Source organism: Arvicanthis niloticus, chromosome 3 (assembly GCF_011762505.2).
Source record: "Arvicanthis niloticus isolate mArvNil1 chromosome 3, mArvNil1.pat.X, whole genome shotgun sequence".
In the NCBI taxonomy this organism is placed as follows: Eukaryota; Metazoa; Chordata; class Mammalia; order Rodentia; family Muridae; genus Arvicanthis; species Arvicanthis niloticus.
In genome coordinates, this window is record NC_047660.1 from 86,455,870 (window position 1) to 86,482,850 (window position 26,981).

Here is a 26,981-nt window from a genome sequence, read left to right on the forward strand (position 1 = left end):
CTACAACCCTTTCCATCCATCAGAAAGAGGGGCTTATTCCCTACTCTACCCCACAGTGGAGTGCTAGGAAAGGAGGTGGGACACAATGCAACAGGATGGTAGATAAAAGGATCACTCTATAGAAAAGCTGGCCCAAAAGGCTGTCAGCCCCATAGCCCTACAAGGGCTCATCCCCCACCTGGCCTTGATACCCAAGGGAAAGAATACCAACCTCAGCAGTGATAAGTGTGACAAGATGTGCCCAGTTTTCAGAGATTCCTGGGCTGGACTGAGAAAAGGTTTCTCTTTGAATGGCTAGGGAGGCTTTCTAAGTTGCTGGCCTGGCTTAGAAGTTAGTCATGTCCCTTCACCTACCAGTGTTCAAAAAGAATGAGAGAAATGAGAAGATCCAAGTTTGAACTGATGAACAGAACCAGCTAGGAATCCTGGTCTTGTCACCAGCAAAAGCCCTGCTCACCTTGCCAACCTAAGAGTGCCCTCCAACAGAGAAGCGCCAAGCTTCTCTGCAGCCCAAGATGTTTGAAGATGCAAGCATTTTGGAGAGTCCAGACAGGACTTCCCAAACCTTCTGCTCTGGTTGAATGGGCAGAAAATCTGGCCCTAGACTACAAGGAAGTGCAGAGAAGGGAGTCTAGGCTTTCTCTCCCAGCCCAGATCCACAATACCCTTCTTCCCTTGACAGCCAAGAAGGGCCTAAGAGCTAGCCAAGGCTACCCAGAGGCACACTGAAGCAAACTCAGCATAGGGACTCTCTCTGGACCTTCCTGTAAGAAAAAGAAATTGACTGACTAAGGTAGCCCAGCCAGGCCACTTGGTAACAATAATCTCTGCAGAGCCCCTGAATGGACTGCTCACATGACTGAGAAGTCAGATCCTAGCAGCCAGTAGACTGGAGGACAACAAAAACTCAAATGGGGACAAGATGCTATGGACAAAGCCATCAAGAAGTCTCCTTGACTTCAGGAAATAAGGCAATTGCAAAGGCTGGGTTCTGACCACCATGGCTCCTACAGAGGCTGGGCCTTCAGTGTCCCCTATAAAAAAAAAAAAGTGACTCACTTATCCAGAACAAAGTAGATGTCAGGGGTGGCCTGGCATGGTTCAAGATTCTGATTCCTTTGGTTCCACATATTCCTTGGGTTCTGGCCTTTGTGGTAGAAAGTTCTGGGGTCCAAGCCAAGTCCATGGTAGTTTTTCCAGTCACGGTACTGGTACGGGGAGTTCTCTGTGCTAAGCAGTGATGGAAATAGCACCAGCAGGAAGATCACAGAGTAAGGGACCTGGGGATGGTAGCTCAGCATTTTCTTGGTGGTCTTTGTGACCCTTCTTGCTATAAGGACCCAGACAGACTGATCACAGGCCACCTCTGATCTTCTCTGGTGCTTCTGCCCACACTTAGCGATAGTCCTTTTGTCCTCTGACTAATGCCCACTGCTGCTTTCCACTTAGAGCATAGGGACTGAGGGTGTAGTTAGCTGCTCTGGGGTATCCTACCTCTCACTGTCTGCATAGCCCTTCCCCCAACACCCTGGGCTTATGATGGGCAGGAAGGTTGACATGGTGACTTTATGACCTGCCTCTCTGCTCAATGTCCTGCATGTTGACAGTGCCAAGTGGCAGTTACAGGATCTCGTGTGTCAGATAAGGCCTTCTTGTCCCTTACCTTGCTACTGAAGCCAGACATTTTGTTCATTGAGAGAGTGTTTCAAAGTGGCCAAGATCAAAGGTCATCCTGAGTAAGGAAGTCCAGGTGGGAAATCGGAAGCTGTTTGTGGGTCCTTAAGCCAGCCAGGCAATGACAAGTCTAGAAGGGGGTGAGATGACAGGTTCCTGCCACCATCTTCTGTGATCAACAACAGTCCAGTCATCCACTGCTGTGTGACAAGCCACTCAACCTTGGTGACTTAACCATTTTACTATATTTGAAGGGTTGGACCCTCAGGGAGGATAGAGTAGGAGGGTTTTCAAGTTGGGGCTTCTTGGGCCTGAACAGGGAGACGGAACTCAGAATTGCCTAGAGGCTTTCTCAGAAGCACCTGGGCTAAAGATCATCTCCTGCTTGGACTCCCAATGCATTTCTTAGTTGTGAGTCGGGAGAACCATAATATGCCAATGGGAAGTACACCAGACTTTAAAGCATCACCTGTTCAACAGACTTTATCATTCCAAATAATTCCTGAAACAGAACAAACAAAAACCCACCAATCTAATGCTGTGAGCAATAAGACACTTGCACATTAAATGAATTAAAAGATCTATTTTAGATTTATTAAGAACAATTTAATCAGATTCGCTTTTGTGCACATAAAACTAAGAAAACAAAATTCATCAGGGTACTTCTAAGTCTGTTTGCACTCGGTTGGGAGGCTCTGAAACCCTTTCAAATGCATGTGTCTCCCCACACTACATCCCCTCTAACACTGCAAATGATGTGATGTGATATGATGTGATGTAGCCAGGTAATTGTGGTCTAAGCCAATGCACAATCCTTTGAGAGCTGGGGGCTACATCCTTGCTTCTAAACTTTCTCTGCTGCAAAAGCTCTGACCCACAGGCATGGGTGATGTCATAAAGGGATTCATATTTTGACCTTTCTCCCTGTAAAAAAAATCTCAAAACTCTGAGCCTCCATCATAAAAGCCAACACATCTTGATGCTACCACACAGTGAGGAGGCCCAAGTCATTAGATATCACATGTTCAAGGGTTCCACGAACAGCCCCAGATGAGTATTGGGAGCACTCCAGCCCAGGCAGCACAGGTGACAGTGAAGAAGCTTCTAGATCACTTCAGTCTCCACAACATAAGCCCTGCCTTGTGCTGAAGTCTTTCCAGGAGTCCTGTTGCAGAAACTCATCCAATGCTCCCCAAGGGTCTAACCCATGGAATTTCTGAGTATAATAACAGTTCTGTGTTAAATCACCAAGATTGGGCTGCTTGTCACCTGGCACTGGTGACTGGACTGTTCCCATCCACAGAGGATGCTGTTGGAAGCACACAACCTAGACCCTGCTATTACCTTGCTGACTTGAGGGCCCACAGTTGGCCTTCTACTTCCTACACAGGCTTCCTGGTCCTTTGACCTCATGCTCAGTGACCTGGTAATTTTCCTATCTCTGCTACCTTCTTAGAGAAAAAAAAAATGTCTGGATTCCTTGAGGTGGCCCTTAAGGACCTCTAAAGAAATGTGATGAGACAAAAGGGCATTCTCTGAAACTTCTGCAAAGGTCCTATGACTGCCACTTGCCACTGTCAGCATACAGGGCATTGAGCAGAGGGACAGGTCACAAAGTCACCATGTCAACCTTCCTGTCTGTCATAACCCCAAAGTGTTGGGGGAAGGGCTATGCAGGCAGTTAGAGGCAGGATACCCCAGAACAGCTATGTCCCCAGTCCCTATGCTCTGAGGCCACCAAGTGGAAAGCAGCAGCAATTGGTGAGAGGACACAGGGGATATTGTCTCTAAGGGCAGACAGAGGCACCAGAGAATGAGATGAAGGGTGGCTAGAACTTAACCTACCTAGATCCTGGTATAAGCTCCCAAATTCTATTAGACTCACAGGATCAGCCGAGAAAATGCAGGACTATGGTCCCCAGGCTTCCTGTTCAGTATACCTGCTGCTGCTGCTGCTGCTGCTGCTACCATTTATTGTAGTCCAGAGTTTTCTGTACCCTCAATCTGGCCAAGAACCCTATCCTGAGGAATCTGCTAGTTTCTTTAGTTATGAAGTCAGGAAGGCAAGGCAGACTGGGGTAGATGAGGAAGATCCTCTGCAATATTGTGAAGGTGACTTTGACATTTACTTCATCTTTGACAAGTGAGTGGCCCTTGCTGCCCTGGACCTAGATAACCCTCAGGTGTTTCTATCCCCTAGCGGAACATGGCTTGAGGGGTGCCAGCTTCTTCCAGGAGAGAAGTAGGCACTGTCTGTGAATGAGACCAGAGACTTGGACCTGATTTCCTGTACGCCTAGAAAGGGGGGAAATCAGGAGGTCCTTTGGTCTGGTTTATTCATTAGTCATGTCTCATTGTTTTCTTCAATGAATTTGAAGAAAATGAGTATGCACCTGCTTTCTGGTCCAAGTAGTTTACAAGGACAGAGGTTGGGACAGAGCCACATGGACAGAGACTCTGAGATTCAAACATATAAGGATTGCAGTAGGGTCCTAGTTTAAGGAGAAGGAACAGGGAGGAAGATGAGAAGGGAAAGTGAGCATCATGAGAAAAGGGGATTTTTATCAGAGGAAGACAGACCCTTTGTTTCCTAAGAAGTACTTGGTCTCCCTGGAAGGATGAGGGATGGATCTGGGGCTGTAGTGGAGTGCTCTTCAGAAGCCCACGCAGAGTAGCTGAGAGACAGCAGATTGTAAGGCCTGTGATGGTTATGCATGATTGAGGGAGCAGGGAAATAGAACCCAGGGTAACACCCACAAGACAGAAATGGATGATGGAGGAAGAAGAGCTTGTGGACAGGAGAGAGGTTGAGCTGGTGGCTATCTACTCTGAGAGCCAGGCTCAGAGCAGTGCAGCCCTGGTACACTGAGGAGAAGAGATGCTCACTGATTCTGTGCTGGTTGTGTTTTGTCAACTTCACACCAACTAAAGTCATTTGGGAAAAGGGGGAGCTGGAGTTGAGACGATGCCTCTCTCAGATCGCCTGTAGGTAAGCCTGTAAAGCATTTTCCTGAGTAATGACTGATATTGGAAAGAGCAGCCCACTTTAGGAAACGCCACTTCTAGGCAGGTGGTCTTGGGTTGTATAAGAAAGCAGGCTGAGCAAGCCGTGGGGAGCAAGCCAGTAAGCAATGTTCCCCCATGGTCTCTGACTCAGTTCCTGCCTTGTGGTTTCTGCTTGAGCTCCTCTCCTGATCTCCCTTCAGGGTGCACAGTAAGCTTTAAGATAAAATAAACCCTTTCTTCTCCCAAGTACTTTGTGATTGTGGTGTCTGTCACAGCAATAGAAAGCAAACTAAGACAGACTCCACGCCTGGTCCCTGACTCCCCCAGCTCTACCTCTCCCTGTGTCTATTGGGTATGGTAAGTGTGGGAGCTGCTGGATGAAGTAAATCAGTCACTGAGCTATAGAATCAGGGGCTCCAGCTTCCCTCCTCCTCTGCAGTATGTCAGCAGGGAGTCTAAGTAAGAAGAAGGTGATCTGCTTTAGAAAGTCCTAAAACAGAAGAGGAAACTCTAGGATGGAATGGGTGGGACCCAGGACATGAGGCTTTCTAGGTCATTGTTCCCTGTCCTCTACTGTCTGCGTCCCCTGTGCAAATGGCCCTCCAACCCCAATCCCTGCAGAGTCCACAGGTCTTTCCCAGGTTTCTCCCTGCCAAGTCTATACCTCTGTAGCAACTATGCACAATAGACAAGGTGCTGCCCTGCCTCTGTGAGGAACCTAGAGCTCCTTCTCTTAGGACTCAGTTGTGTGGAGGTTGGTCCCTGGTCCTCTGCAGAAAGCCTCCTCTGCCCTTGCTCTGTCTGCCTGCTGTTTACCTCTGTAGGCATCCACTGCTTAAAGGGGCCTCAGCATCTGAGAGTGTCATACGTCTCTTGGCCCCAGGACAGATGGTTAAGCAGCAACTTGAAAGGAGACCCCTGCTTCCTGTGGGAAAAAAGGAAGGGCCTGGCTCCAGTCAGATGGAATTAACTCCTCTCAGGGCACCTGTCAACTCTCCTCAGGCACCTTTGGCCTGTGATTCCCCCTTTGTCCTTTCCTTAAAGCCACACAGCTGACTGAGGGAGACATAACCCAGGCCTTTCACATCACATAGTTCCAAGATCCATCACCCCTAAGTCTAACTAGACCTGGCTCCAGCACTGTATGGGAAGAGTTGTCCTTTACTAGGACACTCTTGGTTAACTAGGGTATCACCAGGGTTACCAGACTGACTGTCCCAATGTCCTGCAAGGAATCTACCTGCTCCCTCTCCTACACTTCATCTAGAGGATATGTCCTATGTTCAAGCAGCAGGCCATGGGGAAGGCAGAGCCAGGGCAGGCAGGCTTCTCCTGGAGAACTGGGGACAGAAGTCAGTGGACAAGCTACCTACAAGGGTAAACCCATGCCAGTGTTGAGGGCACTTGTACACAGCCTTGATGACCTCAACTGACTTATGGGAGTTTGGGAGCTGAAGAGTGCTTTCAAGTTTGTCCCTCCTTGAGCCACACAGGTAACTGCCTACCTGTGTTGTAGAACAAACCGTCACTTGGAATGAGTGAGTGCAGCAATTCTGCAGCCGTGGGAATCCAGAAGGGAACAAAATGGGAAAGATCTCTTGCTTTGGGTGCTTGGAACTTAACTAGCAGTCCCAGGTTGTGGAAACAAAAGCAGATGGTTTGTTCTCCATTTTTAGGGTTTGTTTTGTTTATTTTGTGTCCTTGTCTCAGAACCTCTTGCATCCCCTCAGGTAGTGGTTTATATACTAGGTAGAAGAGTAAATCTGAAGCCTGTGCTCAAGGGTCTGGGCTAGAACCTAGCTCCTGCTCAGTCCTGCCTCCTTTTCATCCTTGTCTCTTATGACTTCCCACAGTTGCAGTGGTACTGGCTCCTACCCAGAGATTCTCTGGAACCTCTCCTCAAGCAATTTGGGTCCAGACTTCACAGGACTCCTCTTGTTGCATGGTGGCCCCGGAGCGTTCACAGTCCAAACAAAATTGGTGCAATGGCAGAAAGACAGGAGTGAGGCTTTGAATTTAAAATAACGTTCCTTTGCAGAGACCGTGGGAAAAATAGATTCTGTCCTCCTTTAGATGATGCCTAAAGTTTTTCTGTGGTGCTTGTTTGTTTGTTTGTTTGTTTGTGGTGCTGCCTGGCTTCTGCTTCAGCCTGACAGTGGCTTGGCCCCTCTCCACCTGTGACCTTCATGATTATTCCCTACATGCCTCTGAGTTCCCTCTTACCCAGGCACTGCATATAGGGTGCATGTCTTACATGACCCCAACTAGCCAAAGGAGGCAACGGTCTCACAAAAGTTACACAGCATGCCCTAGACACACAGTAAACATCCAGCTGCATCTTCCAGCTCCCCAGTCTATGAATGGCATAAGTTTTGGTTGTGGTTGGTTTTAGAAAAAAATTATACATTTTATACACACTCTCGTGCACACGTGCAAGCACGCGCACACACACACATACACACACAGAGAGTTCTGAGGGTTTTTTCGGTGAGATGTTTTTCAATACTGATTTTGTCTTCTTATAACAAACAGATCTGTTCATACTCTCTTCAGCATTTAGTTTGGAAAACCTGATATTTTTTTAAGCAATCATTTTGTTCCATCTGTGATCTAGGTTTTTCCTGTTGTCCGAGTGTAAGTGCTGGTGCTGTTTCTTCTCTGTTAGAGCTGCAGGTGTGTCTCACCTTTTGATTTTAGTCATCCTAGTCACGGAGGTTTTATCAATCTTGATAGTTCGAGATAAAGGTCGGTCAGTCTTGTCAAAGAGCTACGTCACAATTCTCCCACGGTTCTCAAGTTTTCCATTCTCAATTTTATTTCACTCTGCTTTCACTTATTTCCTCTGCCAGCATAGCAGTTATTTCTCCTTCCAGTTTCTAGTTCTTTGTGATGTAAAATCCACGTGCAAGCTGCACATCTCCCCCACACACTCCCACCTTTTCTTCAAACTTTAAAAATTATTTTTCTTTATTTTTGGGAATTTCATGCACGAATATGATAAAATATAAGGGTATATACCTTCTCTCGCCTCCATCCCCTCCCCTCCCCTCCCCTCCCCACTGTGTCCCCCACAAACACTCCACTCACCCAGACTTCATGTCTTTTCATTCTGATAAGCCACTAATCCTGTTACAGTACTGACCCATCAAGCAAGATGTGCCTGTAGTTGGAAAGAATATTTAAGATGATTGAAAACTTTGCAGTTTTTTAAATGTGTTTTAATGTGACCCATCCTGGGAGGAACTTCCTTGGCTCCGAGCCTGTGCACTTGTTGATTCATCTGCTTTCTTATTTCTTCAGTTCCACATATTCTGTTTGGCTTTTCCCATGATTCCAAGCATCACACTGATGGCACAACTGCTGTCTGTTGCTCTGACACATTCTGCCAGTGGTCCGTTTGATTGTTGGTGCATCTGCTTATAACTGTTCCATCTGCTTAATGACTTGACACTTTTATAGATATGGGATGTCCTCCTTTGACTCTCCTAAATTCCATGTTGTCTGATAGAAATGTAAGGTTAGAAACTCCAGCAAGAGCCTTGCAAACCACTGCTGTCCCTTCCCTCCTCCTCCTCCCTGAGTCTAACCCCCTCTCCAGACACCATTGCAACCTGGCTTTCTTTTAGTTCCTATGTACTCGTTTCTGGAACCAGAAGCATCCCGATTGCCATCTGCTGTGTGGTTTATGGATGCTCTATCAAGCTCCATTAAAGGCAACGAGAATTTCATTTTCTTAATTTCTGCTCCTCTACGTTATTCTGCCCCACCTCCTACTACCCTGCCAACGTACAGGTAATGCCAAAACAACATTCTGATGTTTTGGTGTCAAATGTTGACACTGGACACACACTCCTGTATACTGATCACTGTTGTCACACATGAGTGTGGCCAAGTGTGCTGAAAGGCCAAGTTCTGCTCTGTACTGCCTGCTTCCTAGACAACACCCGTCTGCCCCCCATGACCCTTTCCTTTAGCTTCAAATCCTCTCTTTCTCTTGTGTTCTAGAATCTAGATCCTCCTTTAGGAGCCGAAAGCTAAAAACTCCCTAGCGTATGTGAATGGGGTGGTGATTTGGGATACCCAGGAGCCTTTATGGGAAAATAATCTTACTTGATGGAGGTGGGAAGACAAAAGGATGAGAAAAAACAGTGTTGCCATTAATTGGTAAAAGAACTATCTTTTACCCTAGCTAAGAGCTAGGGAAGTTTCCTCATCTTAGAACTGACCTTAATACTTGCATGTAATTAAAATGGTATAATAGCAGATTGAGGAAAAATAAGAAGAAAAAAAGAGAGAGCTAGGGAAGTTAGGGATGAGTTTGCAGTCTAGAGCTTAGTCACTGAGCAATTGTGAGACACTGTTAAGTTCATGAGTCGTGTGTGGGGTTTGGAGAGTGATCTGTTCAGATCCATGCCATGTTTGGATGTTAAAGAAAAAGAGAGAGAGCTTTTTTGGAGGGGAACCTCACTCTGTTCTGCTGTTGAGAATTAGCTGATAGTGACCCAGATGAAAAGCAGGATGCAGGTGTCCCATGAGTGATGGCGCTGCCAGCCTAGGCTCATCTAGCACCAAGTGTGAGGCACAGCCTGCAGCGCCAATGGAGAGGATGAGGCTGCTCATGGAGTCTAACAGCCTCGCATCTGAGCATCGCCTCCTGGGAGCTCCCATTCATGATCACCAGAAGGACATAAAGATTCTAATCTAACACAATAAAACAAAGGAGCCCAAGTCAGGCCCAGCATCAGTTCACCTCAGACAACCTCCAGGACCAAGATTTAAGAATAACACAAATGTCAAAAATAAATAAATAAAAGAGCAGCTACACAGAGGACCCACCCGTGTGCAGACTGATCAACTCAGCTCTCATCTGGGCCCAGATTGCAACTCTTCAAGTCAGTCCACCCCAACATCCACTCCACCTAAAAACTGTTGGAGTGGATAGAGTGGATGGTGCTGCAGATTCAGATCCCAGGAAAAAGTCATCACAATTGAAGGAGAAAGCCTGAAGCTGGCTATGATCCAAGCTGGCACCTGCCATTGCGAAGCACCTCTGAGAAGCCCGAGTTCCACGGAGGCTGGGGGTGGGGGGGCAGGGGAGGCAGGGGAGGCAGAGGAGATGGAGGAGTCTGCGGAGCTCGAAGTGTCCCCAGAAAAACTGGAGAAGGGAAAGGTCTCAATGGGAAGATGTGCTTTTAAAAAGTGGACTCCCAAAATTGGAAGAAGAGATAGCAGAACAGAGCCAGATGCTCAGGAGAGAATGGAGAAACTACAGAAGGTACACTGTATGTAGCCCATGCTGTAGCCAGAAACCATGTGGAGGCCGGGATCCATGCTACCGCTGACCATAAAGGGCAAGGACGCTTCTTTGTACCATAGTACCGAGGACTGCAGACCCAGATTTGAGGAGAAACATAGAAGGGTTCTGTGACAACCTCTCTCCCTGACCCCCACCCCTGCCCCACCAAAAACAAAAAACAAAACAAGAAACTATCTAGACTGGAAACCATTGAGGAGAACTCTTTAAAATTTGTGATAAGGATTCTGAAATGTAGCTCTTTACATTTGATGTCTTTTGGCAGGGGTTGGGTAGGGGAAGAAAGCAGGTATCTTTAAGGGGCTGGCCAGCAGGAGTTTGACCATGCTCCAGTGAGTGTATGGGCAACACAAATTAGACTCACTATTTTATCTTTTTCCCCTTCTTTTGTTTTGGGGGAGGTCCTAAGAGGAGGAAGTGGACCTGGGAGGATTGGGAAGTGAATGGAATCAGGGTGTATTAGGTGTGATTTCCAAATAATCAATGAAAAGATTAAGTTAAAAAATAAATAAAAATTAAAAAACAGCTCTGAACCCTCAAACTACTGGCCCATTCTTGGAATGGGTCTCTTCACCTCTCCAGAGTTTAAACACTCCAACGAAAGTGGCCCTGGGGAAGCAGAGATGTGGGTCTCACTAAAGAGGACATAAAGAGGTCTGGCAGCCAGTACTGGAAGGGCCTGTGCTTATGTTGTCTGTTGAGAATTGTGATGCCAGGGTAGCACAGACCTGTGCCCGCCCTCACCTGGAGGTGCCTGAATGAAGCAGCCTTCCCAAGCAGGATACCTTGGTTCTACATGCTGCTAAGAATGCTGGAACACTTTAACATGTGGGAAAACTCTGTGTGTGTGTGTGTGTGTGGTGTCAAAGGAGGACTTTTAAGGAGAAAGAGGAGGAAAAGGAAGAGGTGGAGAAAGAGAACCAATGGAAGGAGGGCAGACAAGAGAAATCAGTGTGAGGACAATATGAGAAAAGCAGAATGATGCATGCACATGAAAATTTCAAAAAGAAACCCATTGTTTTGCACACTTGATATATATAATATACATATATATAAAACTAGTCTCTAACACTTATATTCCATGACCGAGGCCCAGCCTCCTGGAGAAACTGTCTTCACCTGATTTTTGAGTACTGGGAAATTTAGAAGAATGAGAGGTATTTGAGGTGTTATAAGAAAGGGTAAACACAGGCCTCCAGAAGGATCTCTGCCCAGGAAGCCAAATGGGAGTCACCCAGAGTGATAGCTGTGGTCAACACATGGTGGGAGAAAGCAGCCCTTTTAGAAGTCTGTTGGAAGAAGGGAAGGCAAAAAGCAGCCCTCCCATGACCCACCTCTCTCTCCCATGATCCACTTCTCACTTGCATGATCCACTTCCCTCTCATGACTCAAGACTCCTCTTTTTGTAGGTCCAAAGACGTTCAAAAATGGGGTGACTTGTACACATGCTGGGAAGATATGGTGGAGAAATACGTGAAGTATGCCTGCACACTCCAGCTCCTGTCAGCAGTGGTCCACTGGCAGGCAGAATAGGTTTGGGGGGGAGGGGGCATGGGAATGCCCTGTGTAGGAAGCAGAGATCAAAGCTAGAATGCTAGGCAGACAGGAGAACAGAATATACTGGTCCCATGAACCTTTTCAGCATTGGCTAATCCTGCCTTAGAAATGAGAAGTAAGGGTCAAAAAGGGAGAGTTGAACAAGGGAAGACCATGACAGTAGAAGAAGTGAGAGGTGGAGGGTGGAGCCCATTGAGGAGTGTCATTGTGGACTAGCCTGGACAGCATGATGCTAGGTAGTTTTAGATGTCAACTACCACCACCTAGAATCACTTGAGAAGACAGTCTCAACTGAGGAATTATCTAGATCAAATTGAACTGTGGTCATGTCTTTGGGGACTTGGCTTGATCATTAATTGACGGTGAAGAAGATTCAGCTCATAGTTGTCCTGAGCTGTTTAGGCATGAGTATATTCATTTCTCTCTGCTCTTGACTGTGGGTATACTTTGAGCAGCTGTCTCAAGCATGTGTCACTGTGACTTCCCTAAAATTATGATCTATAACCTGAAGTATAAACCACAGATGCCCTTTCCTGTCCTAGGTTGCCTTTGATCCGGGCATTCTATCACAGCAACAGAACAGGAACTAGGATCCCACATAAGTACTTGTACACATGTTTGTATGTGTCTGTGTATTGGGTTTGCAGCACAGGAGAGGATCAGGGGATCATCTTAGCAATCATTCTTCCCAGGAACCCTATATCTCCATAGGCTTCAGAATCATTCATCAAGTTTGTTTGGAGTCCCCATCTATGAACTGTCCCAAGTGCAGAAGAGATGGGGTGAGAGCAGAGATGTGGCATATGTCCCTTCTCTGGCTGCTTCCTATCGGGCTATGGAGCTGTTACATGAGTTTCTTATGGGCTGTGTTTTGTCTTCAGCCCCAAACAGCGTATGAGCTTCATTCTCTTTGATACCAAAGCTTCAATCAAAACACCACTCATCTCAGAAAGGTAGGTACTGTGTAAACTCCTAGGTTTGCCCGGTGGGCAGGACACAAGGAGTTTATACATTCTGAAAGAATCCCATGTGGCTTCTATTGTCCCCCATGGTAACTGGCCAGTACTCACACTGACTTCTAGCCCCAGATCACCAGTCCCCTTAAGAACCTGCTTCTTAAAACCTGAGTTCTTAGTTCTAGAACTCACAGACCCAGAAATTCCAGAAATTCCAGAAATTCCAGAAATTCTCTACTCTCTTTCCCTCTATCACTTCTGGATCTTTCCTTGGTCCTGGATACAAGGATTTAGGAACTAAGGATATGGCTGGGCAGATATGTGTCCCTTCAAAGTCTTTCCTGTGTGTCTCCCACTCTGAGAGTTGCTCACTGTCTGCCCGGGCTAATAGGATATATACATACATATTATTTGTGGGTTCATATATAGATATATAATGGATTATATGTATATGGCTATGTATATGTATGTATAAGCATGTGTATGTAGGTGTGTATATAGAAACATAGAGATATATATGTGCATATGTACACACATATGTACACACACACACATATATATACATATACAGATACATTATACATATTCATATTTCTTCATTTGGAGGAAAAATAGAAGCAAAGAGGGAAATGAGGCAAGCCCTAGGCTTATGGAGATGGCACTTCAAAGGGAACAGTAAGGGCTATCTCCAAGGTCCAAGGAAGGCCGAGCAGGGTGCATCCAGTGACTTGGGTTTGGAAAGACCTGGCTGAGTTTGTGATAGAAGCAAGGACATTTACAGTAGAGTCTTGCAAGAAGCCTAGAGAGCCATCAGGGGCTGGGCTGGACAAAGGAAAAGGCTAACCTGAATAGAAGGGAAGCAGCTGACCTAGGTAGAGGGTAGAAGACTAGGCTGGACAGGGGAAATGAGGCTAGGCTGAACATGAGAGAAGGGTCTGGGCTGGACAGGGGAAGAACTGAAGTGGGATGGGTAAGCCTCTGGTTTGGCTCTCACTGGGGATTGTGGGCATAGTGTCCTCCACTTCTAGGAAGGGTTTAGCTGGGCTAAGCATGGGACCCTGGGAGCTTAGTCCACAGAAGGTTCTCACTGTCCCAACATAAAGCCACTCAGTTCATTCTAGGTCGCTTGCTGAGCCTGCTCAGCCTTGTCATATCGGATTATTCTAAATCCCCCACACACATATCCTTCCTGTCCTAGAACGGTCACAAGCGCTAGTCCTGCCTACCCCAGTGTGTTCCATCTGCTTTAATAGCACCCGATGGGCCGTGTTCCTTTCTAGCCTTGGGAACACAAGACTCTCAGACAGCCCCTAAATCTGACTTCCAGATTCAAGTTTTCTGGACATGGAGTCTGCATCAGGACCCAGGTCTAAGCATATTAACTGCTGCCTTTAGCAGGGCAGAAGGAAGAGAGGCAGTTAGAACTCAGAGAAACCCAGACACTCCTATGGGACCCACTGAGCAACACACACTGTTACCTTCAAAACTTTCTCAGTGCTAATGAGATCAGGGCCAGAGAAAGACTCGGGACAGAATGGGGGTACCAGGACCTGGTGCCCTCCCCACACTCGCAGTCTACACAGTGGACAAATCTGTGCAAGAGCTTGAAGCTAGTTTGGCACTGACAGCATGCCTCACCTCACGCTTCTTCAACTTTAGATGGAAAATCCGCCAAGAACTCACCAAACTTGAGCACCTTGTGATGAAAGGATCAACAAACCTTCAGAAAGGACTGGAAAAGGTTCGGAGGGCTAGAACCACATTTGGGCACTGGCTCAGTGTAGACTACCGTGGGGGGGGGGGGTCATCTTACTCTGGAGTCACCAAGTTTTCTTCATTTCTTGGCAGGCTAATGAACAAATCCAAACTGTCAACTCAGGAGGTGAGCTGCCTGCCCCTTCAGTGGAGTGGGACCCACAGAGATGAGCTCCCTACTGAGCCTGTCCTCAGATCCTGGATCTTTTCAGGTCTTATAAAGGCAGTGCTCTCCCTCCCTGCACAGCAGGCCTCTTTGAGCACAGCACCCCACTTGGGATGCTTCTGAGACTACCGGAAGCTGCATGTGGTCACATGTAGGCTTTGTTCTCACTGGTCGTTGGCCTACAAATATGCTGGTGAATAGAAACAAGAAAACATAAGGGGCAAGCAGACTGAGGACTCTGTGGGTGGAAATCAGGACTTAATTTGTTCATAGGCTATCAGGCCTCTCCCACTTGCCTCATAGGCTCACATATCAGCCAGAACAACTGCCATGCAAAGTAAGGACCCATGTCCCTCCAGAGTAGAGGTCTGAGGCACTTGTCTGGAATAGATTGGACCATGTAGGAAAAGATGCTAAGGGGATTGGGGGAGGGGGGTGTCTTTTGTCCAAGACACTGTGATTTGTGATTCTGACTCACTGAGTCCACCATTGCCAGAAGGACAACCCTGGGAACATAACTAGACTTGGCACAAACAAACCTCATTGGGCATTACTGGCACAAGAGCTATTTTTTTCCTCCTGCTATCCAGGGACAGGCTGGACTTGTGATGTTTTTAGCCTACCTTTGAGGAACAGATTCTGTAGGTCAAGAACACTGAGAGCTCCGATCACCTGATGGAAGACCCTAACTCTCCAGGGGTTCTATTTAATAGTTGATGCTCTCTCTGTGTTGGGGCTCCTGTCTCAGGAGGCTGAAGAGTAAGGCTCACCAGATCTGCCTGTTGTAAACAGCCCTGGGCCTGCAGCCCCATCCAACACATGGCTCTTTGTTTCTTTGTCAGCCACTAAAAGAACTAGTCTGATCATTGTTGTCATTTCGGGGGAAATGACACCAGAAGTATTGAAGGAGTCTAAGGACGAGGTGAGTCTGACCCATCCACCCAAGCACTTTGTACATTTTGACTCTTTAATCAATACCTGCTTTCTCTTAGGCTGAAAAAGCTCGGAGAATGGGGGCATATGTTTTCTGTGTTGGTCTAAACTTCTACGATAGACAAAAGGTAACTTGGCCCAGGTAAGCAGGGGCCCTCTGAAACCTACTAGTGAAAATTCTCTGGTACAGACAAGACCTCCCAGAGGATGGTCCATACCTGTCCCAGGGGACACAAACAGGTCCCACTGAAGAAACAGACTTAATGGTTGAGTAAGCTGACCTCTGACTTCATAGTCACCATTCCCTGAGGGCGAGTAGCTGTGTCTCACATCTAGAGACCCTCCCTGGCCTGTCCCTGGCTTGGGTTTCAAGATACCCTCTCTTTTGTAGTTGAATGAGATTACAGACAACAATGAAAATGTGTTCGTTGTAGAAGGCAATTCCGATATGTTCCATCTGTCAGTAGACACGGTGAGCCAGCTGAACACAAGCAGTGTGAGTGACAGCATATCCCTGGGCCCCCCAAAGGCCTCCCTGCCTATGCCTTCTTCTCTTTCTCCATCAGATTGGCACAATGACCTGCCTTGAACTCAGAGCAGTGGAGCTTCCATGTGGAGGTGAGATTTGAGGAGCAGCTGCTTGCTATATGTGTTAGTGATATACGTGTTAGTGCAGGTATGGGTGAAGGTGGTGGAGGTAGTCTATGTGACATCTGGTTGGGTGGCAGAGTGTGCTTGTATGGTGTGTATTTGTTTCCTATGTCCCTACTTGTGGTATGAGACTGTGTGTGGGGTGGGGATGAGAATGTGTGATGTGTACTTTTGTGCAACTTGTTTACATGGCATGTGTGTCTTACGTAGCACATTGTGGTATATATTTGGTGTTTGTGTTATATGCATGCATATGTATACATTATGTGTGTTCTTTGTTTGTGGTATGTGTGCTGTGTTATTCTACATACATAACCTCTATGAGGTGCCCACATGTTGCATGTGGCATGTGAGAGTTTTGTGTAATTTGTATATGGTATGTGTAGTGGGTGTATAGAGTGAGCATATGGGGTATGTGATGGATGTTGCATGTATGTTTGTGGTGTGTTTGATATGTACCTTTAAGAAGTATGATATGTGATGTGTTTCTAAACAGCATTGAAGTAACTACACATAGGACACCTAGTGCATGCGTCTTATGTACTTATATGAACTGTGTGGTGGGTTTGTGGTTTAAAGAAGGCAGGCAGCTGTGTTATCCCTATGACTGGTTATAATGCAATGTACATTTGTCAAGGGGTATGAGTCAGTGGTGGCAATGTGAGTGTGTATGCAATTGTCATCTTTCTGTCTCAGAACAAATATAAAGTAGTTAGAAAGCCACCACATGCTAAACATCCATATCCACAGCCCTCACTGTTACAATTATTTTAGATGCTGCACTATTTCCAGTCTGTAATGTTTACACGGACATAATAGAATATCTTGGGCGTGGGACTCAAGTTCCATCATATACTGCATGCATACAGCTTGAAGGTGACATCAGACATTATTTTTGGTGCAACTGCATTTCAACTATGGCTCACCATGAGGTTAAATATAAAATTTAAGAGTATTTCCACTTGTGGAGACCTGTTGAGCCTCAAAAAAGTTTTAAAGTTTTAGACCGTGGAGCATCTCTGATTCCACCTGTTCAGATGAAGGATGATTAAAACTGTATGCCAAGATCAACTTGGCTCCTCCAAGAAACTTTAGGTGTAGCCAGGAGTGGGCATGTGAGATTTCCACATCCATAAAACTGGGACAACAGCCATGTGATCACATCAATTGATGAAAATAAGAGATCAGGCCCAAGTGGACATCTGCTGTGCTACAGGGAACAGGGGGAAGCCTGTATGCTTGACAGAAATATCCACAAAGACAGCCACTCTCACAGAACCTGACAAAGGTACCCTCTCTCCAATCTAGGGTTACCCTGTCAGTGTCCCAAGAACATGCCTGTGTAGCCTTAGAAGGCCACTTTTCTTTGTCAGGTGCTTTGTGTACATAGGCTTAGTCTTCACGTGGACAGAATATAATTATTTACTGATAAAAAGGAAGAGAGAAACCCCAAGTCTCCCCCTGTGGGAACAGCTTGGCTGATGGGCTGTTTCCAGCCCAGACAGCTAGGCCCTGCTCTTTGTGTTCTGTGGGAGCCTTGGTTCCAGGTTTGAGAAGATAGGAGTAATCTTGCATCTAAGTTCTGCTACCCATAGTGCCCAGGCTGGGGTAAAGACCACAAGTGGGGGAGACTGAAATGTTTTCCCCCAAAGGATGGGAACACTGTTCCAGGACTGTTGGGAGACATGAAACAGTAGAGTGTGGTGACAGATGAGACTCTAGACTCCAGGTTCTAGAGCCTGATAGATGCCAAGGACATTCGAGTCCTTGACTCTGGCTGCCATGAATCTTCCCCATAGTGTAGAAGAGTAGGGAGTTGGCTGGCTGAGCAGTGAAGGATGAGAGGAGGCCTCTCCTACAAGATCTCTCCTGCTTCTGGGTAAAGCAGCCCAGCCTTGCAGCCCCACCCAACTGCTGCATGCCTCTCTGACTATTCCTAAATACACAGGGCTTGGTGTCTGGGTAGCTGTGACAAACCCCCAGTGAAAACACAAGTTGCCATTCTCCTCATTATAGCTGAGTCACGGTGACAGGTGCCTCCAGATACCACCTCAGCCAGTGACCTGTTAAACTACTGGTTATCTTGTACAAAGCTGATATATAGAGGGTATTTGTCACTTTGGGGGAAATCTCAAGGCCTGTACCCCAAATGAAGCAGTATGGACTGTTTCCTTGAGCTGTTTCTGGATCAACCTATATGCCACAGAGACTCAGGAGGGTCAACTGCATGGAACATCTGAAGTGCATGGCTGCCAGAATGAGTCAGAACTATCCCATGACATCTGTCCAGATAAATGATAGAGAATTCTGCCTGCCTCCTGTGGGAATAGCTACCAAGAGACCCTCTCTGTGTCCCCTGTATATTGGACTTCAAAGCCAGGGAGCAGGCCCTCTACTGTTAGAATGAGCTTACTTCTGATCTGTGCTCTTCAGTGGATAGGGAAGAAGGAGTAGTTGAGAATAGAGATATTAGTTTCTGGCTTTGCAGCTGAAATAAAATGTCTCCTATGAGAAAAACTCTTAGAGGGGTCAAGGTCCTCCCCTGAACTCCATGTTTTAGCCTTATTTCTAGGGTCTCTCACTTGGAGCCATGGGAGTTTAGGATTGGTCTCTGTGTGCTTGGTGGGTTTTGCAGGCTTATTGAGTCAGGAATGGTGGAGAAAGGTAATCAGTATGTACAAGGCTCCATTGAACTACATTGGCATGGACCCTTGGTAACATAGAAGGAGTTGGGCTGCAGGGGCTGCAGATGCTGGCCCAGACGTAGCTGTTGCCTCTCATGGGGCCTTGGGAATCCTGTCTGAGGCCACCATAAACAATGCAACCAAGGCCATACCACCTCTACCTCATATTTTCCTTGCAGAAAATCACCCAGTGATCTTAAGAGGCTACGGCTTTCATAATGCAAAGAATCTCAACGAAGTCATTTGCAGATTCAAGTTCACTGACTCCACAGTCATCGGTAAGTAAACCGTCTCAGTGCCTCAGAGACACGTATCTTCCACACAAATCCTTCCTCTTGACCAGGCAAGCTTCCCACCCTTGCTAACCCATTCCCAGTGGGTACTGTGAAGCAGTTCAAAGAGTGTCTATGTAGCATAACCAGCCACCACTCTTCTTATGAACACAAGAAAATAATAAAGCCCCCAGCTTGTAGGAATATCAAGGGAGCAGGCATCATTCCTCATGGAGTGGGGCTGACAGTGACTTGCCCTCATACCAGCATTTGCACACCTTGTCCTCAGTTTTCCCCCTTTCCTGAGTCTGTGTATGGGACAAAAGCTGCTAGAATCAGAGCCTAGAGGTATACATACACACACACACACACACACACACACACACACACACACACACACGGCATCTGTATACAGAACAATACACGATAAAATTTTCTATGGCAACAAGAGTGTTGCATTTCCTCAGTCTGTACCTTACAATGCCTCTTCACTCAGCCAGGCTATATTGGGCTTCAGCCCACCCTGACACAGAGTGGCTGCCTCAGTGGACCAGGTATACCTGTTTTTCTCTATTTCCTTGTACCAGGTAGAGTGCTGGCTCAGTCAGTGCCCCTTTTTTGGAGACCTCTTTCCCACCCTAAATTTCAACCATTCAGATGGGAGCAAACCCTTTCCCCAGACCAGATTTTAATTATAATGTTCATTATCAGACTCAACTAAGGCAGAAATTATTCAAGGACTCACATGTAGTATGACCACTGATTTAGGACCAGGAAACTGGTCCAGGTAATCCCCTTACCTAAGGTCGAGAACAAAGGAGGAGTGCTATATGTGTAAGGTGGAATTTTAAACTTGCATTTTATGTTCCAAGTGCTTGGGATTCTAACATTTCTCATTATGATTTCTCTAAAGACGATGATATACACTGCAAAGTAGAGAAATAGAAATGAATCGCATCAAAACATTAGCACTTACCAGTGGTAAGTGTTGTTGATGCTCTCAAATATGCAACAATAAGTTTAGTTCGACGAAAATGTGGTTAAAACAACTCCAGTGAGACAGAGAAACTGTTGGTGTGAGAGATGTGTTCCCAGCAGTCACTGAGAGGTCACGGACATAACTAGCGTCTTTCTGTTAAGATCAGTATGTAGACTTCACCAGTAACATATCCAGGTGGCCACAACTATAACTGTCATAGAACATTCTAAACAGCTGAGGAGTCTGTTTGTACCAACATTTAAGAATGACCTAGAAACTTAGTTCTGACAATAGGTAAATGTTTCCTGGGTGTCCCTGGAAGATAGGTATGGCCATTACTAGAGATAGCAAAGTCATCTCTCGACCCTCTCACCTTGTCTCAGGGCTGAGGTCAGCAAGGAGCGTTCCTGTCTCTCTCATTGGTGGCCAGAGGTCAGCAAGTACAGAACTGTGGCTCTGATATTTGAGGAGGAGAAACTCAAAGGGTTTCAGGAAATGGAGGTCATGACATGGAAGTGATTGTCCTCCATAAAGCACAGATGGTAGGACCACCAGGGCTTTCTGAGGCCACGAAGTTCAATCTACACAGAGAAAAACAACCACCTAAGAAGGTGGGGCCGAACAGACAGGAAAACTGGACTCCTTGCCAGCAGAGATTCCATTCAGCCCTCTCCTTTGGACCAAGCTTAGGAGGCGAGATGACAATGTCACAATTAGAGTGCCCTTCTCTGGTTCCCACAGATACAGTCATTAATAACCTCTCTGCTAGCTTCCCTAACTTAGTAAGTGGCATCCATACAATCTCACCAGTCATTTATTCCAATGTCATCCTTGACTTCTCTTAATCCAACCCCCAAGCCCATCAGCAAGCTCTGTGGCCTCTATGTCCAGTATCTGTGCAGCTCCAAAAGAGTCAGAAAACTTGAAACAAAGCAAGACCTCTTCCCACAGCTCAGCCCACCCACCCTTGCTTGTCCCTTCCTTCTCAGCAACCTGGGCAGATCTGCTGAAACTCATCTCATTCCCTGGCCTCTCCACATTGGTCTCCCTTTAAACATCAGCTCGGAGAGGATGGCCATGGTCCACAGTATGCAAGAGTACCAAGAACTGTGTGTGACTTTGAAACACGAACCATCCAGTCTCATCCATTATCAAAGTGCTAAGACTCAGCTCTGCTTGTCATGCATAGTTTGGGGTGACACGGGTGGATGAGCAAGACAATTGACATTCCTCTCATGTCACTTTCTTTAGATAAAAATCCAATTGATAAGAACTCCACTATCGTGTTTTGTCCTTCACCAAGGATAGAGCCACCTGGACAGTAAGTGCCCACACTTCTTGGCCCTGTAAATTCAGAGACAATGTAGTCCTCAGAGTGTACAGCATTTGGTTTGCCCTCTGTTGTAAAGCATCTGTTTGTCTGCAGGTGAGCTCTCAATGCTCTACCACCTGGCCTTGTTTGTGATCCCCATGGGATTGCCCAGCACCCAGGCTCTGCTCAGAGCTGGGAGCAAAGACTATAATCAATACCTGGTGTTCCAGGCCCCCTTCCAAAGCTAAGACAACAAACTTTATAAGTCCTGAGCGTTTTACAAGGCATGAAGCAACACTCCCTTTTCATAGCCTACTGCTATAATGACATCAAAAGCCACGAGGGCCCCTCATGTCCTGAACCCCCCCCCCCCACTTGGCCATAATTGCACAAATTGACTCCTTGTGCTTTGGGAAAGAATTTCTCATGGCTCTGTTCACTCTGAGAGGCCCAAGTGCTAGAAGTCCAAGGTTGTTACCATGAAGAAAGCCCCTGTGCAGGCGCTGCTCTCTAGGCTGCTTCTTGAGGTCTGCCTTTTTGTGCATTAGAATCATCTTAGTTGAAGTTAGCCTGAACAGTGGAAAAGACTTCCTTGCCCACACCATCCGTGTGAATACTTCTGACTGTGTGAGTATCCCAGTGGGTTCCATAGCCCTGGTTAGCTAGAGGCCCTGGGAAGATACAGATTCTCCTGGAAAGTAAAAGATGAGGAGGGGGCTAGGTGAGACAAAGAGAATCTTATGCTACACAGGCACTTTGGGTGGCCCATCCTAGTTTCTAGAAGGACAGGGATGAAGGGGTGGGCAGGTGCCAGCCCTGGCAGAAGCCATCACTATCACTGCCAATCCTCCACATGGCCTGTGTTTTCAGCCAAGGTGTTTCTAAGTCACAGGGATCACACCAGTGCTATCTGCTGTCCTTGCTCTAAACAAGACTGTGGCCCTTTGAGAAAGGTGTAGAGGTGGAGGGCAGACAAGAAAGGGTCCTATATCTTGGGGGCAAGCATCAGCCTAGCCTTCTCTCAGAGATCTGATCACCTGTAGTCCAGCATATTGTCAGCTGAGACCACAGTGACAGCTGAGATCCAAAGAGTGCTGAGGAGCCTAGGCTGTCCTCACCTCGGTTCAGGGCATGGCCTTGGAGCAAATTGAGAGCTAGGTATGAGACCTACTCTCCAGCCTTTCTTTGGTACCTTGATGCCAGGTAACTTAGAAGAATGGAGAAGAGGCAGAGAGATGGCAAGCACTGGGCATCCAGGAATGGGCTCCTTGGTGTTCTACATTAAAGCTAGGTTATCTGCTAAGGATAGTGATCTTCTTTCCCACAGATACCTCCTCCATCAGTGACCACCGCTCCTGCTCCTGAAACCTCCATCCTACCAACAACTCCGACAACTTCACCAGCAAACCCTACTATCCCAAATGCTCCAGGCCCCCCTACTGTATTCCCTTCTCCTCCCCTACCTCCTCCGTTTCCTCCTCCCCCACCTCCTCCACCTCCTCCTCCTCGGCCACCTCCACCTCTACCTCCACCTCCACCTCAGCCTCCAGCTTCACTCCCAGCTGAGCTAAGCAAGGAAGTTTTGCTCAGCACTGTGGCACTGCTCCTGATGCTGGTCCCTGTAGTGCTGTGGTGGATCTGGTGGCTGTGCTGCAGAACGGTGAGTGCTCTCTGCCCACCCAAGGACATGAATCTGAGACAGCACCATGACATTTACAGCCTGCTAAGGCAGATACTGAGGATTATCAAGGGGCTTCTTTGGGGTCAGGTGGAGCTCTCCAACACAGCATCAGGAAGTCTGTGCTGTTATACATGTTCCCCGGGCATCTTGGGGACAGTTGTCTAAACCATAATAGCACATCTCACTCCTGTCTGTTTCACCCCCTAGCCTGTCAAGGCTCTGCCAGCACCTGTACCACAACCAAAGGTGAGTCATCCTTTGTATCCTGATAAAGTCACATGCCAGAGATGTGATGACTAACAAAATACACCATTGTTCAGTCTGTACCCTGGGCCTCCTACTACCTCAGCAAACACAATGAGGTGAAGAGTCTGCAAAGGCTGGGCGACTCTCAATATCACCAGATAACAAACATTCCCAGAACCTTCTAATCTAGACCTTGGTCAAATGATCAGTATGAATAGCTGCTATTACTGCTTCAGAGGCTTTCGGGGGGCTCCTGTGATTGATGCTGAGGTTGCAGCCAGGCCACTGAGAGCAGAGCCTTCTGCAACAAGCCCTGATTCTCATCTCCAGGATAGGGATCTTCTGACTCTTATGAATCTCTTCATCTCTGTCTCCTGGCAGAGTAGAAGAGTTGGCTGGCAGCCTAGGGACTGAGGGATAAGGAGGGTGAGAGAGTACCAGATGGCCTTGTGCCATGAGAGATGTCCCCATGGAAACACAGGGACAAGGTGGGTAAGCATCTGCAGCTCCCATCAGGTAAGGACAAGAAGTTGTAGCGAGGCTGGGGCAGGAGGAACCTGGGTTTGGACTCAGATAGGAACAGCCTTCTTGTCTTGGTTGGACTGTGCTGGTTGTGGAGTGGCCTGAATGAGGATACCCATGCAGAAGCCAGACTCAGATGGAAAGGACAGTTACCTGCTAGTGCTGGCCCACTGTTCAGCAACCAGGCCAGACTGCTGCCAGCAAGTCTGATGCAGGAGAGTCAAGGGCTCAGAAGGAGGCTGTTATTACTTCGTGAAGTTCCATATCTGAAAACTGGGGGTGAGGGTGGGATAAGCTCTGCTCTTATCCTTGTGGAAGACCTCCCCATGGTGTGTAATATATCCTTCCTTTTACCCCAAAACCAAAAGGTCCCACAGTACCAGGTGTTATGCAGGGCAAACAGTGCCCCTGTTCCAGAAGTGGCAGACAAAGCTCAGACAGGTTTTCCTCCCTTCTACCAGCCTAAAAAGAAAGAAAAGTCCCCTTCTCCAGTGCCTCCACCACCACCACCACCACCACCACCACCACCACCGGTGAATGCGCCCCCCATTGTGATCATCTGCTGCTGTACCTGCTATGATGTGTGTGTGAGAAGGGGTGTGGAGGTAAGATCCCTATGAGGGCTGGGACCCAGGCTGAGTTCAGGGACCCAAGCACACCTAGGTCTGACAGCAGAGGTCGGGGTGTAGGAGAGAATATGACCTCTTGGGACAGGTTTGGATTGATAGGTTCACAAGGTAACATCCAATGCCTGTTGGGAGAGATACACAGGCCTCCCCCACACTACCTTAACTCTCCAAAAAATTGAGTCTATCTTTGGCACTATCTAGGTGTTAGGGCAGTAGCCACTGAGTGTTCTAACTGGCCAGTCCCTGTTCCTTAGAGTCACTTTTTCAGACAATGTTTTTGGACAATGTTCCAGCCATGGGTAACAGCATCTCTGACATTACCCTTAGAATGTGGGTAAGTCAGGACACACCGAATGACAAAGAGGCTCATGAAGCCAGAGATAATAAAAACAGAAAGGACCAGCTTTGCAAAACCTCTGCCCACTACAAAAATTAGTAAAAAGCCTGAGCCCCAGACCTCTTCATACACAAGGAGGGAAAGAACTGGCCTGCACAATTCTGCTTCCTGCTGAGATGGGCCAGCCGAAAAGAGGAAGAAGGGAGGTGACACAGCAACCCTACAAAAGCATTGCAAACTCCTTGTATGCAGTCAAGCCCTGAAAAGCTGTCATTCAACCTGAGGTCCCTTCTTTTCCCAGAAGATCTAAGTCCATCTTGGGGAGGGGGAAACCAGCAGAACAGCAACCCTGGGCCCTGGACAAAGAGGACAAAGAGGTCAGCACTTGGGAAGAAAGATCCCCAGTTCCCATCCGCATTTATTCTCTCCTTCAATGTTCACTCTCTGCGGGGGACCTATCATTCCATTTTGAAACCTTGGGTTCCCCATAGTTGTCCAGGCCAGCCAAGAGCCTGCCTTGTCTTTCCCATGCTTGTGGGTGGCCACAGAGAAGTCAATTCACATCTTCCAGGGATGGGGGAGATGCCTCTGACAGTTACATGGCCTAGCCTGAAGGGCCTGGCCCCACCCACTCAGGGCCTTTGGAATCTAGTTGTAGAAGCCAGCCCACAGGGTGTCCACCATAAGAGCCATGCATCTTCAGTCCTCTCTGACATCCTCTTCTCTCTGCCCTTCATAAGCTGAGAAAAGACCAACACACTAGACCTGATGCTAAAGAGCCTCCCAGGTGGCTTTTGGATATGGTTCTTATGAAAGCCATGCTTGATCACTGGGTCAGGCATGATTAATGGTGCTGGATTGCCATTACTGATATGCTTGCCAGATAATAAAAGACCCCAGCTATGGCTTAACCTTGTACTCGCCCCCAGTTCCTGTCCCAGAGTACATGCAGTCTTCAACTACTGAGCCTGTCCTGAGATTTTGCATTTGGAAGTCTAGAGTAGAAATCACTTTGAAGCCTAACCCCCCCCCCCCCTTTTTGGTATGCAGCTCTTCCTCTTCCTGCAAAGTTAGCAGGACAGAGCCATCCAGCCTGTATCCTCACAGGGAAACTCTTGGCATCATCTCCTTGTGCTCCTCCCATGTAGCCCCTTGGGTTGCATAGGGTCCCTCACCCAGTCTCCAACATGTCTTTCTATCCCCCAGTCTTTAACTGAGCTACAGAGTTCCTTCTGCCAGGTAAGGAGCAAGAGCCTTTGATTCCAAGCATCCACATCAGACCGACTTCAGCCTCCAAGCACTGAGGCTAGCAAGAGAGAGGAGCCTGGAGACAGCTCCCAGGGAAGAGAAAAGGCTTTATCCAGGTCCACCCTGTGGTGATGCTGATGCTGACCCCAACCTTTGAGCAGGCACTGCAGGGTCCTGAGCTAGTTTCAACCACATTTTTGTGCCCTTATCTTTCTTCTCTCCCTGCAGGGGCCATACACCAACCTTGACTTCCTGACGGACCTCTATTCTCAAGATCCCTGCACCTCTAAGGCTGGCTTTTTCCCATCCGAGGAGTACCTGTCTCTGGCTTCCTGTTCCCAGTGCCACCATCTCCCACACAGTTGTCCCCAGCCATTCCCTTTGCTCCTTCCCCCTGCCCAGATGTCTCCCAAAGCCCCATTGTCACTTTCTCCTATACAGCAGACCTCTCAGACACCACAGAACCAAGATTGAGAGGTCTTTGCTGCTAATTTGGACCCATGTATCTGTTCTTGGATTTTAATTTTAAAAGAGTTGGAATTTTTTATTAGGAGGTTTGTCATCCAAAGATAAACCTCAGATGTGTTTCTGGGGCATCCAGAAGGACAAAATTTCATGGCATCATGTGGCTAGGCATAGATGAGTTCTACAGCTTTGTCACCGGATCTGTGACACACCACAGGTTTTTAAGTCAATCTCTATAGGAAGAGCAACCCCAAATTCATCCTGCTTCATCCTGAGAGTAAACTTTACAGCTGCAGAAGCATGCCTGGGGCTATAGGTATGTACCACTGCATTTCATTTTTCAAATTGACAATGAGGATCCCAAGCTGAGGTCCTTGTACTTGCATGCCAAATACTTAACTACTTGAGCTGCTTTCTAGCCCAGTGGTTCTCAACCTTGGGGCATGACCCCTTTGGGGGTCACATATCAGATATCTAACATATCAGACATTTATTTACATTATAATTCACAATGGTAGCAAAATTACAGTTATAAAGAAACAACAAAATAATTGTATGGTTGGGGGTCACCACAACATATGAGGAACTGTATTA

The 26,981-nt window shown here is 47.2% G+C and overlaps 2 protein-coding genes across 3 annotated transcripts in view; one reads left to right on the forward strand and one right to left on the reverse strand.

Moving 5' to 3' along the window:
• The window catches only part of LOC117706197 (anthrax toxin receptor-like), a 32,288-nt gene extending 30,780 nt beyond the window's left edge, over positions 1 to 1,508 (reverse strand). Inside the window, exon 1 of the mRNA XM_034499064.2 lies at positions 1,060 to 1,508. Coding sequence (XP_034354955.1) covers positions 1,060 to 1,301 — 242 coding nt within the window. The 5' untranslated portion in view covers positions 1,302 to 1,508. The remainder of the gene's footprint in view (positions 1 to 1,059) is intronic.
• A 1,845-nt stretch (positions 1,509 to 3,353) lies between these two features.
• On the forward strand, positions 3,354 to 26,493 carry LOC117705664 (anthrax toxin receptor-like). Of its 2 annotated transcripts, none has more exons than XM_076931469.1 (16): positions 3,354 to 3,817; positions 11,404 to 11,472; positions 12,433 to 12,504; positions 14,167 to 14,248; positions 14,356 to 14,389; positions 15,271 to 15,350; positions 15,421 to 15,489; positions 15,753 to 15,833; positions 15,928 to 15,979; positions 18,876 to 18,974; positions 21,199 to 21,268; positions 21,808 to 21,886; positions 22,587 to 22,919; positions 23,148 to 23,186; positions 24,170 to 24,313; positions 26,151 to 26,493. In XM_076931469.1, the coding sequence occupies exons 1-16, from the start codon at positions 3,576 to 3,578 to the stop codon at positions 26,394 to 26,396; spliced, it is 1,791 nt and encodes a 596-aa protein (XP_076787584.1). In that variant the 5' UTR covers positions 3,354 to 3,575; the 3' UTR covers positions 26,397 to 26,493. The 2 variants fall into 2 exon arrangements, with proteins under 2 accessions (XP_076787584.1, XP_034354251.2); XM_034498360.2 differs by having other exon boundaries at positions 3,358 to 3,435.
• The last annotated feature ends 488 nt before the right edge of the window (positions 26,494 to 26,981 follow it).